The sequence below is a fragment of the Elaeis guineensis genome, chromosome 9, assembly GCF_000442705.2.
Source record: "Elaeis guineensis isolate ETL-2024a chromosome 9, EG11, whole genome shotgun sequence".
In the NCBI taxonomy this organism is placed as follows: domain Eukaryota; kingdom Viridiplantae; phylum Streptophyta; class Magnoliopsida; order Arecales; family Arecaceae; genus Elaeis; species Elaeis guineensis.
In genome coordinates this window covers 51,185,286-51,199,094 of record NC_026001.2, presented here as the reverse complement: position 1 = coordinate 51,199,094, position 13,809 = coordinate 51,185,286, and the positions used below count along the sequence as shown (strand labels likewise).

At 35.8% G+C, this 13,809-nt stretch overlaps 2 protein-coding genes across 18 annotated transcripts in view; both read left to right on the top strand.

The window, feature by feature from the left end:
* Positions 1-13,809, top strand: part of LOC105034044 (uncharacterized) — a 153,250-nt gene that overhangs the window by 113,103 nt on the left and 26,338 nt on the right. For 2 of the 17 annotated variants that reach the window (XR_012134272.1, XR_012134274.1), the window contains exon 9: positions 4,524-4,628. The exons of the other annotated variants lie outside the window; for them this stretch is intronic. The gene's annotated coding sequence lies outside the window, so the exon portion shown is untranslated. The remainder of the gene's footprint in view (positions 1-4,523; positions 4,629-13,809) is intronic. 17 annotated transcript variants of the gene reach the window in all.
* Positions 10,728-12,750, top strand: LOC140851448 (uncharacterized). Its single transcript, XM_073242989.1, has 3 exons — positions 10,728-11,674; positions 11,763-11,896; positions 11,979-12,750. Exons 1-3 carry the CDS (start codon positions 11,437-11,439, stop codon positions 11,985-11,987), a joined length of 381 nt encoding a protein of 126 aa, XP_073099090.1. The 5' UTR covers positions 10,728-11,436; the 3' UTR covers positions 11,988-12,750.

Below are 13,809 nucleotides of genomic sequence, written 5' to 3'. Positions count from 1 at the left end.
CCAGAATCAAAACATTATCCTTTCCATTATCAATGAATTTTTTTTATAGAGAAAATCAAATCAAAATATCTATCATAAACTTTTTGACTCAAAGAATCAATATTGCTGACTAGGTCAAAATAATCCAGATCACTATACTTTCACTGCACACTCTGATCCAAACCATCAAAATTTCTCTGGATGCAATAAATAACTTTCAATCAAAATATTACTTTGTATTGAAAAGATCCAAAATTTAACTTTCAAGTAGGTTAAAAGAAATTTTTGAGTCTTGTCCCCAAAAATGCATCGAGCACATCCATCTTAATCAATTTTTAAGTAAATCGACATATTCAAAACCATCATATAGGTTTTACTATAGTCCAATATAAATTAAATCTTAATTCTCGTATCAATTCAATTAGATAATTCCAAAACAAAATCCTGTAAACATAATCAATAAGAAAATCTCCTGATGCTGTGCCAAGTTAGGACTTAAATCAAAATATATAGGTAGAACCGACTCAATTATCTTATCTAGAATTTTTTTTTTCATCGAGATCTTTGACATCTATCAAAATTCTTTTATAACAATCATGCAAGTCTCTTAAAATCAAATCCTTCATGTCATATTAGAGTTTATCAAGGACCTTGATAACAAGAGCAAAAAGAATTCCAAATCAATTCATAAACTAAAATTTTTGATTTACGATTTCACATATCTCATAATCCTCGAATAATTATAAATAAATTTTTTTTATTTTGATCCAAAGATAGCAATCAAGGATTTCACTAGCAACCCCAACAACAATGATAGAAAATTTCTTGATCAACGTATAAATCCAAACTTTGAATTAAAGTTTCATATACAAACACCATATATAGTCTTCAATAGACATAAATAAAGATGATAATCAAAGATTTCACTAAATAAATGTTCTACAATCTCATAATCAATTTCTTCAATAAGAAATAAACTTCTTTGCAATATCCCCAACTATAGTTTTATTTCTATACGCAAGCTTCATATATGATCCACATTCCAGTATAAACCTCAAAGAATATTCCAGTCAAATATCATAAATGATTTTCTTAATCCAACTAAAAATAATATTTTATCAACAAATCTTTATCTTGCCATTAAATAATTAATTTAAAAATCAAAAGCAACATCATAATATTCTTCCTTATCAAATTTGAGCTTGCAATTCACTCAAATTATTAATGATCAGACTAATAATCATAATGCATAATGAAATTTCATGCTCAATCCTCTTGCAATCTCTTTTGATCAAAATCTAACTAATCATATCATGATCCATAGATTATTGCATCAATCTTTTGAATCATAATTCCTAAGTGATCTTTTCATTTATAATCACAAGTGTTTGTCAAAAATCATAAAGACTACTCATATTGCAATCATCATAGATCTATACCCCGATGTCCCTAATGTCTACCTACCTATGCTCATCTTGTGTCTAATCCTATGTATCATAATTTATCTACTTATGCTCTGATATCATATAAATTATCAAGCCCCCAATCTAAGATAGTGAGCGGAGAGTCATGGCAACCACTGCATACTTATGAAGAACTCTCCCAATGAGCATGTAAGGCATTTCAACACAGATGTCAAACAACATAGTGGTATTAATTAAAACACATTCAAAATTTAGATTTATTATCCAACTCAAATAGTTTCCAAATTCATGTATTTTTACATCAAATAAAGTTTCACTAAAAATGAGAAAAATAGATCTAAGTTCAATGAAACTAATAGTGTCAAGTCTTGTCTCTAAAAAACCCTTTCTTAATAATGCCCACGTTCGTAATCAATTATTTGAATCTGAAAAATAAAAGAGAGAAGTAATGAGCTTGATAGTCCGATAAGTAATGAATATCTCAACTAGATATTTCAGATATTATCATACATGCGATGTTTAAAAATAAATGCCATGAACAATTTATGATCATATTCCATACTAATTTCAATGCAAATCAAATTCTTTCAAATATTCATATATATATATATAATCATAAATCCGATTAAAACAAAGCATATATAACTCAATAATCTTTGACTATGACCATACTTATTCCTATAGTAGGGCCAGAAACAATGAGCTCAACAGAGTGCCAACATATAACCTCCATTGGTAGGGTCAAAAATCAATGCACCATCCTAATTGGCAGGGCCAAAAACTAGTGTACAATCCTCATTGGCAGGGTCAAAAACCAACGTATAACCCTCATTGGTAGGATCAAAAACTAACGTATAACTCCTGTTGGCAGGATATCAACATACCAGCGCATGATCTCCACTGACAGGATATCAAAGTACCAGCATTAAACTCTCACTAGTGGGATTCAATACATGGTCAGGCTCTGAGTTAAAATCCATTTCAGATCAAATATTGTTTCTTATTCCAATTCAAAAAGTCATAAACCAGATGACATCAAAATCGGTTGCTTTAATCCATAATAAAATCAATACGGATTGATCTTAAATCATTTGACATTTCGGAAAAAGGCATATTCAATGATCCAAAATATCATGCATCGAATTCATAAATTATGAATAATTCAATACAAAAAATATTTTATAATTTGCAGATAAATTTAGAAAAAGAGTCGCATTACTTTTTTTTTGCAGCAATTGAACGAATTGATCGATTAACCGTGAGGGGATTCTTCAGAACCTATTATTCAAAATTATATTTTTACATTAATTCTAATTCATAACTAAATCAAAATAAAAATCCAAATTAAAACTCCCACTTAAGATTGGAGTAGAAATTGGGTGTTTTTTTTCGAATTAGATTTTCGGGATAAGATCAAACTAATCATGGAAGATGGATCTCCAATTTTACAAATCCAAGAAAAGAGAGAAAAAAAATATTGAAGAGAGAGAGAAACAATCTAGAGGGAGAAGGTAGAGAGAGAAAAATACTAGAGAGGAAAGAGAAGAAGGTAGGTTGGTGAAAGATTTTTTTTTCTTTTCTTTTCTTTCTCTTTTTTTCCTTCACGGAATAGAGGACTTGTGTCCTTTATCTCTTCTCTTCTTTCACGGAATAGGGAGCCCTTTTTCCCCTTGTTCTCGAAGCTAGGAGGTCCTCCTCCTAGCCGATGACCCTTGTGACTGAAAGGGCAGTCCCCGGCAGCGACAACCAACCTGGTCTAGTGACTGGCGAAGGCAATTGGTGGCGGAAAAACCAAGAACAAGATGTGGAAAATAGTGGAAATCAGAAACCAGATTTTTTTTTTTTTCAAAAAATTTTCAGCAGTAATTTGGCCAAAATTCAAGCTTTAGGATCTATTGAAGATTGAGGGGAAGATGCTTAGAAGGATTACCTGATCTTAGAAGGGATTTGCTTCGATTTCCGGCGTCCAAAATAAGATTAAACCACTGGTTAAACAAGAAGAAAACAGAGAAAGGGCAACCAAAACAACAGTGATTTTTGGTGTTTTTCTGGTGAGAAAGAATCAAGGGAGTGGAGGCCTTCAAATAGACCTCAAAGGGAAAAGTTTTAGTTCAATTTGAATCAGATTTCTGAGTGGTATTTGGATTCTCGGTTGGGGAAAGAAAGAACTCCTTCAAGAGTTCCGGTTGCTCACAGCCCAGCACTCATGGTAATTCCAGCTTTTTCCCATCTCCACGCTAATTCCAGGCCCAATTCTAATTTTTTTTTTATTTGTTGCTGCTTTGAGATCAGTGCATGGGACTGGGTATTACAATACATGTACAGAAAACTATTTTACAGAAATTTCACATAGGATTTTTGTTTTGCAGAAATTAAGTTCTTTATAAAATAGTGAAATTAACCAGAATTTAGATTATTGTTATTTACCACACAGAAATTAATTTAAAGAAATATTAATTTCACATAACTTAGATTGCAGAATTAATGATATACATAAATCTGATATGCAAAATTTAGGGAACAAAAAATGATTCAAAAAAGTTATAATTGCAGAAATTCAAAAGGATTTGCTGGAAATAAATAGTCCAGAATTTATTTCGTAAGAGTTTGATTTTCCACTATTTAATATTCAAAAGTGCAAAGCCAGAAAATTAAAAGGAGAGAGAAAAAGATGAAAGGAAACTTGTTTTAGAAGCTTACAAGAAGTCTGGATCAATGTAGGGTTCTCTCAAGAGTTTAAAATAAAAAAAGCTGATGGCATTGAATCTCTTGAGAGAGATAGAGAGGCACAATGGAACTGAAGAGGGGCTTGGGTTTTGCACGGGGAGAGGACATGTTCTTTAAAACGAAAAAATAGGGTCCAATTCCAAGTAGAACTTGGCTAGGCAGCACAAAAAACAAAAAACAAAAAAGAAAAACAAAAACAAAAGAAAAAAAAGGAAAAGTGTAATGGGCCACCCTTAGCCCCCCTATCTAAATCGAGTAGAAGTTGGTTGGGGCTCTGCCTATTATGTTTTATATGGATATTACATTCTCACCTTAACAATAAAATTCTCTTGAAATTGAAATTCTTGAGTCACAAAAAAGTTGAAGATACTTTTGCCTTATTTTATCCTCCAGCTTTCAAGTGGCTTCTCTCTCGGAATGGTGACTCTGTTGCAGTTTGGTCTAATGAATGATATGACACTACAACATCTGATCCTTACCATCCACAATCCGTTTATGGTATTTCTCATATATCAAGACTCAAGTCCTCTTTAAGACATTAAGTTTTGAGCTCCATAATGTAGCTAGGCTTTGGCACATGCTCTCTTAGCATTAGAAATATGGAAGACATCATATAAACTAGCTAGTGTTGGTGGCAGAGCAACTCTATAAGCTACCTTACCGAGTCTTTTTAATATCTCAATGGACCTACAGACCTAGCACTTAACTTGCCTTAATTTCCAAACCTCACAATATCCTCTATAGGTGACACTTAATACATGATCACCCATCTAAAACTCTAGTTTCTGCCTCCTCACATCCACAAAGGTCTTCTATCTACTCTGACCCATGTAAAGTCACTCTCTAATTAATTGAATCTATTCCACTACATGTTGTACAAGCTCAAGTCCTAACAACCTCTCACCTACATGAGCCTAATAGATAGGTGATTGACATTTTCTTTCATATAATGCCTCATAAGGTGCCATTTGAATGCAAGTCTGGAGCTATCATTACAAGCAAAATCCATCAGAGGTAGATGCTAATTATACAATCCTTTCAAATCAATATAGCACGTGTTCTCAATATATCCTCCAAGATTTGAATAGTCCTTTTTGACTGACTATCGGCCCATGGGTGGAAAGTAGTATGGAAGTTTAGCTTAGTCCCAAAAGCCTTATTCAAGGTCTTCAACAATTGCAATACAAATCTAGTATCACTATCTTATATAATGGTTATAGAAATGCCGTGCAGCTTCACAATTTCTTTTATCTATATTCTAATTTTTGAGACTAAGACCAACTTTGATAGGTAGAAAGTATGCATACTTCATCACTTTGTCCACAATCATCCAACTACATTTGCACTAGGAGTTGGGTAACTTAGATAAAAAATCCATACGACTTCCACATTGGAATGTCAAGAGGCTAGTGGTCCTATTAGCCTTGAGTTCTCTGTTTTAACCTATTGACATACTAAGCATTGAGCCACAAACTAAGTAGTCAGCCTCTTCATGTTATTGGACCAGTATGAGGGATGGCAATGGGTTGGGTATGGGTCAGGTTAGCTAATATCCGTACCCGCCTCGCAATTAAAAATTTCATATCCATACCGGCTTTGTACCCGCCTTGAATTGGGTCAAATAGAGGTGCAGATCGGATCCGGTCGGATAAATAAGAGGGATCAGGTCGGGTTGGGTGAGGAATATATCATGTAAATATTATAAAATAATTATAATTGTGAAAAGGGGATTTAGATTAAGGTTATATTAGGTTGGATTTAGGATGGGGCGTAGTATTATCCATACCCGATCCAAACTTGCTTTGGATATTTTTTTTCCTAGAATCCATATTCATCTCGGATTTTAATCAAATCGGATAAAATCCACCTCATTCTGATCGGGTCGGGTACTTGATGGGTTGGTGAAAATTGTCATCCTAGTACAATGCCTTCAAATCTTTTATACATTTTAGAACCTCCAGTGTATACTAGTATCTTGTTTGATGAGTTTCTTAAAATCTTGCTATTTAATTTTGAATCCATTTGGCACAGCCTATTCCCAAATCTCAAAGAACCATCCTCATGGCTCCAAAATTTAGACTGATCACCTAACTCCATTGGATTTTGGATCCTTAACAGTTGAGGATCATTATTTTGAGCAATTTTAATTCTTGCAATTAGTGTAGGCTAGACTTGAGAGCTAGCCTATGAAAGATTAGTGTTCTGTAAGGCAATCATATAGATAATGTGATGGAATTTTTTTGTGTTATCTTCTTACTCATGTACATGATATTGATTATTTGATAATAATAAGAGGCATTGTGTTTCATCATATACGATATCTTATTTCGTTTATGACTTAATTAAGATTATAATGAACCCCATAGATTAGGGCAATGACTTTAGGACCATCATGAGATCATGCTAGTGAGACTTAAAATATTGATAGCTCCAATCTAAAAATGTTCCTAGTCATAGGATCTTTGAGTCGGAGATCAATGATATCGGTAAGACTGGCACATCTTATATATGTTCAATGGAGAGGGTGATTGATGTCACAACCACTTATGTGGGGATACTAATATAAGGATATGGGGGCTTATTGGAGAATAAATTCACTGAATTGATCCACAGAGAGAGCATCTGATGGAGTCTTACTAGCATGTCAAAAGTTGGTTCTCTAATGGGGGTGATGCAAGTGATCCTTAGATCTGAGATCATCATGATACCTTATGTATATGGATCATACTTTGGTCCATACCCTAGTTTGACTCTCTGAGACATGTGTGGGATGTTCTAGACATGGTGAAGTATGCATGGAGGTTGTGAGTGGTAAACAAGAAATCGGTCATCCTGATAAGAGGAAAGGACATCCTATCTGATCTCATAGGATGATGACTCAGAATCTTTGATCAAAGTAGGATGAAAATTAGAAAGAATTTCTAATATTTCATCAACTAAGTTATCATCATCAAATCGAGACACATGAATAAGTATTTGGGCTTGACATGATTTCATGTCCATGGCTTATCTAGGATGTTATGTGATTGAAGGATTGAATTGCATGGTAACTTTTCGTTGAAGGATATTTTGGTTATTCTATCGGAATTTCATATTTTCTATGTAGTCATGACACATTGCTAGAAGTCAATCTTGACTTGTAATCTTGACTTGTAGGTTCTTACAAATCAAAGAGTTTAATTTAGCAATTAATTAGAAAAATTTTAATTAATTGTAATACATGGGATTAACATGTTTTGGACCTAATTGATTAGAAGAGTTCTAATTAAGTTAGTTACACACGAGCTTGGGCTTATTGCTACCTAGATATGGAATCCAGTAGGTCACACAAAAAAAAATGGTCAAGGACTTAAGATTAGGCCTTGGAGGATCTAATTGGATTTATGTAGAATCCTGATAAGGGCCATAAGCATGCTAGCACATGTAAAAGCCTAATTAATCTCTCCACAACTTTGATTAGTCAAAGGTTGACATGTCAAAGATTTGATGCATCAAAGGTTGATGCCATGAAGACTCATGCCATGAGGAGATAAGGTCTAAAGAGGTTGGAGCCCACCCATCTCTCTTCCTATAAAAGAGGAGTTAACGCACCTTTTAAAATCCAATCAAAAAAAGCTCATGCCCTTTTGTGTTTTCCTGTGAAGGTATTTAGATGCCCAAGAGTTGGACATCCCATATTTCACGTGAAGGTGTTTTCACGTCCAATAGTTGGACGTCCAAGAGGAAAGATGCCAAAAAAGGTTCTTGGCAAAGAGAAGAAAGAAACCAAGAAAGGTTCTTGGAAAAAGGAATAAAGAAAAATAAAGAGTTTGTGCTGGATTCTTTGAGAAGGGATTCAAGATAAGGTTGAGGGAGAGTTCTTGATTCGTTCCTATATGGATTACCATTGAAGGGTATCTGCTTGGGTGCCTTGTAGAAGTCAATCAAGATCGTCTTGGAGGTATCCATATTCTCCTTTCTTGTTTTTGACTGTTCTTTGGTTTATGTTTAATTGTAATCATCAAGGTGATTTTGGGTCCTGGAGTTCGGATCTAATGTAATCAATCATTGATTCCTTGTTAAAATTTTAAAATTTCACCTCCGCTGCGCATCCGAATCCCAACAGCCAAGCCATTGAGCCGTGGAATCACACAATTGAACCTCTGTCCTTGATCTTCTTCTCAATATTTCCAAGATATGTTATTTAGTAATCAAAGCTGCCAAGTTGACAGACTTTCTGCTCAGGGCATTAGCTACAATATTCTCTTTCCAAGATGGTAATTAATGGATAAATCATAATCTTTCAACAATTTTTGCCATCTTTCTTGCCTCATATTTAATTACTTTTGAATCAAGATGTACTTCAAGCTCTTGAAATTAGTGAATATCTCATACTATTCACCATATGGATGGTATCTTTAGATTTTAAGAGGAAAAACCACTACTACTAACTTCAAATTATGTGCAGGATAAATTTGCTTATAAGATTTCAATTGTTTGGAAGCATAAGCTACCACCTTGTCATGTATCAAAACATAGCCAAGGCCTTTTTTAGAAGTATTGGTATAAATAGTGAAACACCCCGGTACGGGGCGTATTGAGCCGGACCGGTGCTCAAACGGTCCGGTTCGGACTTTTTTTTCGAGAAACACCCCGAACCGTTACCGAATCGAGCGGTTCGGTCCAGTTCGCTTCCATACCGTCTAAAATCGGACGGTATGGTTCGGTTCGGTCCGGTTCGGCGTGAACCGAACCGTACCGACAGCACCATGTGCCTAAGTGAGGAGGGGGAGGGGGGTGGGGTCGGAGACCACATGCATAAAAGAACCCTGTTACCCTGGTTTGGAGTTCTCTGAGATGTCTCAGAGAACTCCCGAGGGTTCGAAGGTCTCAACGAACTCAACGGCCTCCGAAAAATTAGAAAAAAAGAAAAAAACTCCGTCAAATTACAGGAGTGGTTCGAGGAAAGGCTGATCTTTGGCCGGAGATAAGATAATATGTTATTTTCTTAGTAAATATTTTTTTTTATTTTTGTTGTTAAAAATAGGATAAGAATGAGAAAGAATGAAAATAAGAGAAAATCATGCCAAAATCTTGTGATTTTGGGATGATTTAATTATATGTGATAGATCTTTGAAAGATCTATATGATGACACCAAAATTATTAATTTTTATTAATTATATATTTTTTAAATATTTCTAAATATTTATTTATTTAAAAATTAAAAAAAATTAAATTTTAGGAAAAAAATCAGAGTTTGGGAATCATGTTTAGAATGATTCAAACTACTTAAATCTAATTTCTAATTTTTTTCAAATATTTGAAATTAAAAAATTATTTTTTTAATTATTTAAATTTAAAATTTTAATTATAAAATAAAAAATATATAAAAATAGTGTTATATTTTAGTTAATTTAAAAATATTATTTGAAGCATATAACATATTTATTTTGAATTTATAAGTTTTAAAATAATTATTAAAATTATTTTAAAATTATATATAATTATTTTAATTATCGTTAAACTATCGTATTTTGTTATACTTGCATATATTTATAAGAAAAAAATTTAGAGCATGATGTTCGTTCACTTTAATTAATCAGCTATTTTATAGTATATATTTATTTATATAAAAATTATTAAAAAAATAAAAAATAAAAAATCAGTGTTAGTTTTGAAATTGGGAATAATGTTTAGAATGATTCAAAATAATTGAAATATTTGAATCTAACTTGAGATTTTTTTGAAATTTTTTTTGTAAATATTTAAATAGTAAAAAATATTATCAAATAAAAAATATATGTAATTAGTGTTATATTACAGGTAATTCGAAATAATTAGTATTTTGTTATATCTGAAGAAAGATCAAAAGCGTGACATCGGTTGGGATCATGGCGAGATGCTCTCGGCTCGGCATCATTGGAGATGCAAATGGTGCAACACAGAGTTCAAGGGAGGAGGAGTGACTAGGTTGAAGCAGCATCTAGCTGGTGGTTATCCTGATGTGTCGATATGTCGGAAATATCCGTAAGAGGTTCGACAATTGATGAAAAAATATTTTGCTGATTCGAAAGCAGCGAAGGAAAGGGCAAAGTAGAAAAGATCGAAGTAGACCGTCGAGCTGCAGAGCCACCTTCTTATCACTCTAGAGAGTCAGAGGAGGCTTCTGCTCCAGATGATTAGGAGGCACAGATTGAGGCTGCCATTCATGCGAGCTTGGCGGATCAGTACCAGCAGGAGGAGATGGCCCGGTACAGAGATCGATTCGGACCATCATGCTACGAATCAAGATCTGGATCAGCGACTGGTAGGGGAGAATTCGAGTTCAGGAGGACTACCTCAGTCAGAGAGTCTGGTGGTAGAGGGAGCAGACGCAGCATGTCTTCTTTGTTGGGAGCTTTTGGCAATAGGAGGTCCTCCAAAGATATTCCAACAGGAGCCAGCATTCAGGATTTGGATCCACATGCTTTGCCCAGCAAGGATTCAAGGCAGCAGAGAATTGACAGTATGCTGAGAAAAGATAAGAAGGATATGTGGCGAGCTATTGGATCATGGTTTCATTTCAGCCATATTCCAGCAAATGCAGTAGCCAATCCTTACTATCAATCTGTTACTTCAGCCATAGAGGCTGCTGGCCAGGGTGTAGATCCTCCAGGACCTAAGGACATCTATGGTCAGCTTCTTGACAGCAATAAGGAGGATCTGCAGAGATGGATTGCTTCTTACAAAAATAAATGGCCTACATACGGTCTGACAATGATGTGTGATGGTTGGACAGGTCCTACTAGGCGGAGCATCATTAATTTTTTGACATACTGTGATGGAAAAATATTTTTTTACAAATCAATCGATGCTTTAGATAAGATGCACGATGCCACATATATCCTTGGTCTGATGGAGGAGGTGATTGATTCAGTGGGTGAGCAACATGTCGTGCAGGTCATCACAGATAACGGACCACAATATAAAGCTGCCGGAGAGTTGCTGATGGAGCAGTGACCGCAGATATACTGGACCCCATGTGCTCACATTGCATTGATCTTATATTGATAGATATCGGAAAGATTCGCAGGGTGCAGCAGGTAGTGGAGATTGCCCAGACCATTACTAGATTCATCTACAACCACACATGGGTTCTTTCATTGATGCGGACGTATACTGGGGGGAGATCTTACGATCGGGTATCACACGGTTTGCTACCAACTACATAGCACTTGATAGTCTTCTTCAGAAGAAAACAGCCCTACGTCAGATGTTTGTCAGTGCCGAGTGGCAGGAGAGCAGATATGCGGGGCCGGCACTGATGGAAGTCATGTGGAGAACTTGATGACGAGTCAGTCATTTTGGCAGCGGGCTGAGAAGATAGTGAAGGCTATCAAGCCTTTATATGAGGTGCTTCGCGCCGTGAACAGCGAGAGATACCCCCAGATGGGCTTCTTATATTACATGATGGAGAGGGCAAAGAAACAGATCAGTGAGAATGATCCCAAGCATGCTCAAGAATTCATTAACATTATTGAGCACCGTTGGGACTATCAGATGGGCAGAGATTTGCATCTAGCTGGTAAGTTTGGATTCAAGAATATTTTAAAATATTTTTTCGAAGCATGAAAATAAAATTATGCTTAATCAGTCTTGAAATTTATCTGCAGCTTATTACTTGAATCTGAGATTTCAGTATACTATTCTGGGGATAGATATGGATAGCGAGCTTCTTGCTGCTCTTCGCAAGGTCATATATAAGATGGTGTCCGATCCAGAAATCGCGTCGTTGTGTCTGCAAGAGGTATGCTAGTTTAAAACAGATGTAATTATTCAACTGAATTCGATCTGATATATTTATAAATAATAAATATATTTTATTTCAGACGAAATAGTTTAGAGAGGGATCAGACAGTTTTGGAGTCCCATCAGCTGTCGTAAGCAAAAAGCAGATGAATCCAGATAAATTGCATATCAATAATGAGCAATGTAGATTAATATGTAATTTTGCTTAATAATATCATCAAATTTGATATATAATTTTACTTTTGTAGCTGAATGGTGGATTCATTTTGGAACGTCAGCAGAAAATTTGAGACATATGGCTGTCCGTATTTTTTTTCAGACGGTCTCTGCTAGTGGCTGTGAGTGTAATTGGTCCACTTTCGCCCTTATCCACAGCAAACAGAGAAATCGTCTGACACAAAAATGCCTCGACGATTTTGTATATGTTCACTACAATCTGAGATTGAGGCTAAAATATATTCAGGAGGAAGTTCAATTGAAGTACACTGATCCGATGCTGGATGATTATGCCGACGAGGATGACGATCCGATCATCGGATGGCTTGCAGGTCAGCAGTAGGAACCCGAGCTTGATGAGCCAGGATCCCCTCCACGACCAGCCAGTGTGGTGGCAAGGGAGATCAGGGTGGATCCAGGGCAATGGACAGAAAAAAATATTCCACATAGGGTTCCAGCTGATCAACCACAGTCTGAGGGGACACAAGGGACTCATTCATCACATGACTCGCTATCCGATACATCTTCCCAGAGATTCGAGCGAGAGATGTATAGACGTTCCTCCCGGCAGCCAGCAAGAAGGCATCCATCCTCCCAATCATAGGAAACTCAGTCACAGAGGGGCACAAGAGGGGAAAGAAAAAGACAGTTGCATGTGCACCACTCTCGAGAGTACAGGAGCGATCTGGTTCAGATACGGACACCAGGGAGAGTGATGATGATACTGGTAGTAGTAGCCATGGATCTGATGATCAGGGAGGAACTGGAGGACAGGTGACCACCGTTTATGAGACACAGCCACAGGGTGATATTCGATTCACCGGTGAGTCTCAGTTTACGCATGTCACACAGGATAGGGATCATGGTGGACGAGTTGGTAGAGATCGTGGGAGCCGATTTCATATAGACGATGGGCTTCTAGAGGTCGTCCGGCACATGATGCAGCTGCGGACGATCTTGCACGTGGAATAGGGTCTATGGATGTATCTGGATCATCCTCGCATTATGGATCCTATTATCCACAGCCACCTTATGATCCATATGCATATGGTGCATCCGAGGCATCATCTTCTAGTGGTTACTATCCTATGCAGCCTAGAGCAGCTCCAGGATCAGATTTTGCTTCTGGCATATTTGGATGGGCTCCTCCACAACCGTACCATCATCTCGAGGATACTTCTCAGAGTCAGAATTTTAGCGAGAGGTCTGAGATGTCTTACAATCCAGAAAGGATGCCTTATGGGATGATGAATATTCGAGAGTACGGTGCAGCTTGGCTAGAGGGTTGGACTGATGTCCCTTCAGACTATGTTGATGATCCAGATATCTACGAGCGTCACAGACACTCGACAAGAAATTAAATGCAGAGTACATCTTAAGGTTCGTATATCAGTTATTACGCTTTGTACTTAAATATTTAGATACATTTTAATGCGTATTTTATATATTTTTTCTTTAGTTTTAAGATGACATAGTTGAAATATAATGTAAATAAGTATATGTTTGAAATTTTGGATCAAGAATCTTTGTACCACAATCTAACTCCAAATTGAACCCAAATATGTCAATAATATGCAATATAATGCCATATTGAGGTTGTATTTATCAATTATTAACTTTAAAAATAAAAAAAAAATAAAAATCGAAAAAAATTGTGTACCGATACCGGACCGTATGCCCGGCGTACTTTTGGTA